We start from the raw sequence: 8,112 nt of genomic DNA, 5'->3' as shown, positions 1-8,112 counted from the left end.
GATTTTCAATGCAACAATGATGTAAATGATAAGTTTTTGAAACATTCAAACTTATATTGAATGCGAATCAAATATTATTTATAAATCTATCTGTATATACACATATGATAAAAAATTGTATATTTCGTATAAGATGCGATAATATGTAATGATTTGCATATAAAATAAAGTTATGCACAATAATAAGTCAGTAAAGAAGAAGGTTGTAATGTATGTATATAGATTATTATAGTGATATATAGTAATAACACAAAAATGAAAAGATTTTCTGACGGAAACATTTTACTAAAATCAATTGAAGAAATATCGAGAACTAACGTATGTAATAAATATTTTTATTATATTTAAATAAGAAACAATATTTTTGTTTTTTGATTTATATATAATTTTAATTATAAAACTAAATTTTGCAACATATTAAAAACATTTTTCTACTTTGTTTTTTAATTGTCTATTTTTAATTAAAATTTAACCATTTTCGGTAATAATTAAGTCATTTTTATTATAGAGACTGCGAATATAATGTTGATGGCTATGATAACAGAAACATACGGGACTTACAATTTTACGCCGGTTCCGAACGGCAGTTTTTAAGAGGTTTTCTTGGCAATAGATACTCTTGATGGTTTGCCACAGACCACCGAAGAGGAATTATGAGCGCGTGAAAAACTTCTTGAATCTGCCTGGAATCACGAATGCCCGGGATCTCTGGCATAGTAGTCTCGTGTGATATCTACTACGTCACGCTCGTGCGCTCTGTGTACAATCTGCGTACGCATCACAGATATACGTACGAGAGGTAGGCCTGGTCCCGACTTGGGATGTTGCGCCATTAGATTGGATTGGCTATGATAACATTTGTTTTGTTAAATCGAGTAAGAAATCAGTCAAAGAGATATACAGAGAGAAATTACAATATGGCTATGTTTTATATTTATATATTTGCGCGGCTTGCCGCGACTCCTAATTACCTATTAAATGCTTAAATTAATTCTCGTTTTTTGCTACAAAAATTTATGTTTATTTCATCAAAAAGTTACCTGATATTTTATTCAATATTGTCTATCGAAAGCTACAACCTTTTCCTATTTTTCGAGTAACAAATGAATTCCGCGGTAAAAAAATTCAGGTTCTTTCAAGGCGATCCAGTCATCGAATCATTTTTTGATATCTTCGAAAGTGTTGCTCAGAAAGACCATGCTGCATCGATCAAAACAAATGGTAATCTGCATCTATCATGGAATAAAGTCGGAATGGATTCCGATTGGAATTACTCCGTTTTCTCCAGAAAATACAATAGAAATCTCGGGAATAATTAAATAATAATTGAATGAATTGATCAGAATCCATTCGGTTTTTGTTCCATGATAGGTGCCCTGAACTCTGAAGGAACAGCATTTGGTGAATAGGTGCGGTAAAAACATCCCATTTAAGTGCCTCCATTTCCTTCACTGATTTTGACTGAAAACAAATTTCATCCCAAATTCACGTTCTTACTGGGCAACCACGGGAATGCTTCATCTGTATATTTTCATCATAATTTAACCTCTCTACGAGCAAGGCTGAGTTATGAAACCATCAAAAAAAAAGTTTTGCAATCGTTTTGTCCACGACTTTACATGAAAATAACATTGCGCTTTCTGTAAAAACGTTTTTGTTTGTTTAAATTTCTATCTTTTTTTCATGAGTAGATAAGGTGTGTTCTTGAGCATTTAATTGCTGCAGCCAATCAAAACTTGACCTTTTAATCCATCATTTTTTGATGGATTTTGTTTCAATATGTCTGCTATGACAGTAAAACTCAGTTTCATGCATAATAAATAATAAATTATCTATTCGTAATTACTTACTATCACTTATTACTTTTTTATTTCACTTTATTTATATTAGAACTTAATCATTTGCAATCATTTTAAATCGTATGACAAGCGCGCGAGTCATATACGTTGTTTTAAAATAATAGAAAATTAGAAAGGTCATGTAAGAGTTAATTATAAAATTTAAATGTAATAATAAACAATAAACAAAAAAATATACAATATATTATACTATATAAAAGTTATGCGTTTCGTGGGTTTTCTCCGTGTCCAAATCCATTCTTGAAATGCCAACGTTTCGTGAACCTTGCAATATACTATACTCTATAAATTCAAATTTGAAACAATATTACATGTTTCGGTCGAAATTGAACCATCTTCAGATATTACAAATCCAATAGTGTTGTTAAAAAGATGAAGACAATAATAGAGATGGAATAAAAATTATACAATAATTAGATGAGGCCAGACGATATTTTATAGAGGAACTGAAATTGCTTGCAAACGTTGACTGACTGATGGTTGACTGATCGATTGTTGAAAATTTCTGCATATTCTAATAAATAAATTTATAAATTAGGTAATAATTTGTTCTACAGTAAATGAATTAAATAAGCAAAACATCACTTTAATAAAAATACTTACCGAAATAGCCATATAGTTTTGTTTCGTTGTTAAAAAGATCAGCAATCCAAATAGCAACAAAAATTAAAATATTTTTAATAATATTTTTAAAGATTATTTATACATGTTAGAAAGATAATTTTAAAATGATATTTTAAAAAATGTAAATCTATTTTTTTTTATGTTGAAACAATTTTTATTTTTATACAATTTTTATAAATTTTTTTTATACTTTTTGTAGATAATTGCTTTAAAAATATGTAAAAAAATTAAAAAACATTGAAACAATTGTTATTCAGATTTTATGTAATTATATAATTAGTAGATATATTGAAAGTTAATAATTTTGAACAAGAGCCTTTAGTATGTATTTTTTATAATAAGGGAGAATTAACTCTTAACTCGAATATAATTTAACTCTATTTTTAATCACAATTTCAAAATAAATTCAGCGTTTAAGGATTACTTATTCATTTAATTAGTGAACTATTCTTTGAGTTTAGTGATATATTATTTAACTTAGTCATATCGTATGACTCATTTGCAATTATGCGATATGTATTTAGATCGAAAAATAAAAAGTTTAACAAAGCTTGCCAAGCATATTACTATTTATTTGATTTGTCATTACTTTCAAATGGATCTACGAATTAGACAATTCTTTTGTTTGTTATTTATTACGTAAAAAAAGAAAGCAAAATATTCATTTTGCTAATTTTTCATTTTTTAAGTATACAATAAAGAAAAGAAGATTAATGGAAGAAGATTAATGTCCAACATTTATAACTGATTTTTACATCTGAGACTATATAGTCTTAAACTATTGTAAACTATAATCATACCATAGCCATATCAGCGTCTTAAGACATTATTTATGAATACTACACTGTTAAAAATCTCATGAAATTTAATATACTTTTAAGTTACACAATTTGAACTTAATTTCATGACATTATATTAAATTTAATGTATTTAGAACTGAAAAGTATAATTATATATATTACATATTAATGTACTTTTCATAAAATTTTATGAAATTTATGTCTAAATTTTATGAAATTTATGCCTAAATTTTAAGCAGAATCGTAAAACTTGTAACATATTCCTGTAAGACTTATAAGAATTTTTAAGTGCTTATACCTTATATATAATATTTTTACAGACAGGCTTCTTACTAAACATAAAATTTACAAGAATTCGTATTTACGAATAATCATACTTCTTACGCAATACATACGCATAAAATTAGAATAGTAGTCATAAGTTCTTACAAGTTTTACGAGAACACGTTATACGAGTCTTACGATTCTGCTTAGAATTGACCCAATAATGTATATGTTCATTACATTTAAGTAACTACTGTAACTTAATTTTCAATTAAATCATTCGTTACTTTTAATTTTGTTTATAACCACGAGCTCGATTTACATATAAAGGAAACATTTCTAACAGTGTAACTAAGGATTAGGTACAAGTGAGCGAGAAACGCGCGCCGGTCTTGAGCGCCACATTCATTAGAGCGCTTACTTGGTTAACTTCAATCTACTTTTCTGCAAAGCTATAATACTTAAATTTTGAAACACACTGTGTATAATGTATAATATATAATAAATAATAAGTAATAAATAATACATAATATATAATGTATATAGTATATAATATATAATATATACATATAAATAATATATATAATATATTCGATTAAATTATATAATATCAACAGACTTGGATCTAAGAAATCTGTAATTTTTCATACATCCCTACCCCAGTCGTTATATAATAATTTTCGTTTTGTAATTTTGCTAACTTCTAAAGTAATCGTTTCGTAAAACAATGAAATGTATCAAAGAATGTTCTCTTTTACATACCAGGCTCATTCATCGTGATACGAAATGCACGCTTTCATTTTTCGAACGACGCTATCAGTCTACTCAACTGAAAATATAATAAAATAAACTGTAATATATGTACATCAAAAGCATATAAATTATCGTAAATATTCATTAAATGATAGGCATGAAGCTTTCACGAGGTTAGACACTAAAAATTGTTAATGTAAAATATAAAAATTCTAATCTTTCTCTCTCCTCTATCTCAGAACGTAATCAGCGCAGCTCATTATTTTTTTTTAGTACAAATAGAAATAATTGCGAAATGTCGCGTGCGCAGTGATAAGGAACGGCACGAGCGCCGCCGCTCGTGAATCGAACGACCGTTGCGACGACGTGTCACTGATACAGTGACAGCGATAGCCTTGCGTTATTCTCGGAGTATACACTTATGTTAATATTAATGACTCTTTCGAATTTACGATACACGCAATTATCAAGCTATAATTTACGCATCGCTAATTTCGCAAAAAGATGTGATTTTTCGCATTTTTCCACCGAAGACATTTTATTAACACAGATTATACAAAAAAGATTCGCAATCTTCTGCGAGCAAAGTTCTTGTGTAATCCGTAATAATAGAATAAAATATTTACCTAATTAGAGGATACACGCGATTCCCGATATGTTTCGCTTTAATAGATACATTAACTCGGAGTAATCTGATTCATCGTGAACCGTCTTCGCCGGCCACTGTAATTAACATCGTCGATTAGTTATACACAAATTCGAAAAATTATCACATGTGTATAGCTTGTCAAATTAAAATATGAAGTATAAAAAGAATATATAAATTAATATCATAAATATATTAATCCTTATTGTTTCTATATTCTCTCTTTATCTCTCTTTCTCTTTCTTCTATATCGATTATATGTGTGTAGGATTTTTTAAATTAGATTCTTCTTACATTATTCTTGGATCTGGTTGTCCATGTCCAGATGTTGTAACAAACGATCGAGAAAGTTTTGACAAACTCATTAGCGTCTCCAGCTCAGCTAGTCTTTGATCCGACAAGCGTCTTTGTCGTCTGTAAACATGCAGCCGATTGTGTGGTGGATTCAACGTAATTGAAAAAAAAAGAGAAAGAAAATGGATTTAAATCAACTCACGATTTACTCGGAATCGATAAATTTTTCTGCTGAATGAGCGTCGAGATCGCTTTTGGTTCTGAGATAGCTTCTAGCTTTGAAACACGTGATTCCAACATATTCAAGATCGACCTTATATAAAATAGAAAAAAAAAACAAAAATGAGCTATCAAATAAGATAGTATATTTAAAAATATCAGTTTTTACCTCTTATTAAAAAAATATAATTTATTAGAGACGTATCTTTTATTATAAAACAATCGGTCTATTTATGCTGAAAAGAACCATCGCCAGGATAATAATGTCCAATATATTTATAATATTGTTCTGTAACGTATGTACGTAAGAAAATTTTGCGTGAGAGTTAAAATCCTTATGAAAAAGTACACTCTTGGCAGTCCGAAATAAATGATAAAATTGAGTGTTAATTCTCAAGTTGGAAGTTTATTTTGGAGTTAACACTCAATTAGGTGTTATTTCGGATCGCCAAGAATGTATTTTTCTATAAAGGACGTTTCCAAAGTCTATCGTCCAATTCTATCGTGAAATGAATTGAAATAAGACTGTGTACACCAAAATTTCCATTTCTCGACTTTTCCACAATCAATTGATATTTTTGCGAACATACACGTATAGAATAAATGATTACCTGCTGTTGTCAGTCGCAGGATGTCCACAGATAGATTTCAGCAGCGCGAATGTCACGAGGACGCAGATCGTCATCGACAAGTATCTCATTTCGATCGTATTTCCGATCAACAATGAGGGAGAATTCTCAACGGGCGACCGAAAAAAAAACGTTTCTTTTGATGAGCTTAAACGATTAACATGCTCTTTAAAAGGTTCTCTGATTTATTATGTGTGAACTATTAAGTCAGAGTAGCAAACGTCACCATATATATACGTGTCCCCCTCCCCATGTCACGTACGAGCATTAACGCTTTTACACCCGCCATTGGATCGCTTCTGATCAAATTGCATCAAACTGAATTATTCCAGATACGAGAATCCTTTTGGCAACTTTCATACGATTCTATCTAGTAGGATTTCGTATTCAGGATTTCGTATTTATACAAAAAAAATTTGCCGTTTGTTGTTTAATATGTTCTCTAAATTATTGTTAATGATAATGATTTATGTTAATCAAAGATAATCGCGTTTATGTATTCCTATTCTATGAAAAAGAAACAAAAACAGAACTATAAGCTTGTTAGATCCACATCTTTTAGTTCTGAGTATAACGCATTTGGAAGGTGATTTAAAAGTGTGAAGTGTGTTTTGTGTATTCTTTATTACTTTATATTAATATTATTGCCTTTAATAATTACAACTACTATATATCTCGTTAAGATGGATTATATATGAAATTTTACGAAATTTGTCTTTACATTTCCAGTTCGCAGTCGCCATATTGGATCCGCCATTTTGAATTTTGAAATTTAAGTGACGATTTCGTAATCAGCACCCCCGGAAATCCTTAAATATTAAGATTGAAGGAATTATGAACACTAAGAAATGTTTGCCAAAAAGTTAGTATAAATTTACAATTTTGGTTAATTAACAAATTACAATATTAAAAAGCGTGTAAATTTTCGTATAGTAAATGAGTAAATAAGCATTTTTTTTTAATTTATTGCAATTGATAAAGAATTCAACCGTTTTTTTATTACAAAAAGCGACTTTTTGCCCACTGTGTGCAGTCGGAAAATCTAATAACCGGATTTTCTAGTTCAATCTAGTACGTCCTCCTCATCTTCTACGTAATATATTTAACTTTTTTTTATAGATATCAAAGTGCATAAGACATACAAAATATTAATTTCTTATAGTCTGATTTAACAAGTACTCCGTGTACGAATTCGATAACGATCCAGAAATTCTCGTTATGAAATAAATTAAACGCAACTGGCAATTTTGTAAAAATGAGAAAATGAACTTTTGACCTCATTTTGATATAAGATTTTAATTAGGCACATATACATAATTTATGCGTCTTATCCGATAATTATGTTCATTTAGAACTGCTCATCTAAGTTATGCTGTGAGAAGATTATAATTTCAATTAGCTGTGATAATTTTAATTTTCAATTTAAATATTATATTTTGTTTAAGATATAATTTCGTTTTAGGTAGAGTATAATTTTAATATACGAGTATATACTCTTGTGTAATATTTTTTTAAATATTCTTCTTTCTTCTTTTAATATTTCTTTTTTTATATTTCTGTTTAATATGTCTTTTATTTTAAATAATAAAATTTCTTGTTAAAATGAATATAATTTCAATATTTTTTTTATTTTATGTTGCAACATTATGAAATCGCACTAATGCGTTACATTGTCACTTTTGAATTTTTGCTTTAATAATGGAGACTTTCGTTATAGAAATTAGACACCATCAGACGAGTCACGCAATGTATCATTACGAAATCACTTTACTGCTCTTTACGATTTCTCATTTTTATTTCTTACTTCCGGCATTAATCTCTTATTACATTTCAATCGTTAAATCTTATCGCGCGACGTATAATAATACGGAAGCAAGGCTGATGTATGACAAACTTTAGAACATTATGTGCCTAACGACCAATATATATAGTATGTATATTATATTTTTCCTTGACCATATTCTTCTTTTTAAATAAAAATTAATGCACACACACAACGTATCTGTATACATTAATTAAATATT

At 28.7% G+C, this 8,112-nt stretch overlaps 1 protein-coding gene across 3 annotated transcripts; it reads right to left on the bottom strand.

Annotated features, from left to right (window-relative positions):
• Positions 1-4,210: 4,210 nt before the first annotated feature.
• LOC108755211 lies at positions 4,211-6,272 on the bottom strand. 3 transcript variants are annotated; one of them, XR_001939752.1, is made up of 5 exons: positions 6,071-6,272; positions 5,443-5,553; positions 5,241-5,360; positions 4,927-5,023; positions 4,211-4,376 (listed from the first exon to the last, which is right to left on the bottom strand). XR_001939752.1 is itself a non-coding variant. In XM_018498100.1 (4 exons), exons 1-4 carry the CDS (start codon positions 6,157-6,159, stop codon positions 4,373-4,375), a joined length of 324 nt encoding a protein of 107 aa, XP_018353602.1. In that variant the 5' UTR covers positions 6,160-6,272; the 3' UTR covers positions 4,211-4,372. The 3 variants fall into 3 exon arrangements, 2 of the variants coding, with proteins under 2 accessions (XP_018353602.1, XP_018353600.1); XM_018498100.1 differs by lacking the exon at positions 4,927-5,023; XM_018498098.1 differs by lacking the exon at positions 4,211-4,376 and having other exon boundaries at positions 4,811-5,023.
• Positions 6,273-8,112: the final 1,840 nt, after the last annotated feature.

This window comes from Trachymyrmex septentrionalis, unplaced genomic scaffold (assembly GCF_001594115.1).
Source record: "Trachymyrmex septentrionalis isolate Tsep2-gDNA-1 unplaced genomic scaffold, Tsep1.0 scaffold86, whole genome shotgun sequence".
Classification (NCBI taxonomy): Eukaryota; Metazoa; Arthropoda; class Insecta; order Hymenoptera; family Formicidae; genus Trachymyrmex; species Trachymyrmex septentrionalis.
Note: the sequence above shows the minus strand (reverse complement) of the source record. Positions and strands in the feature narration are given on the sequence as shown.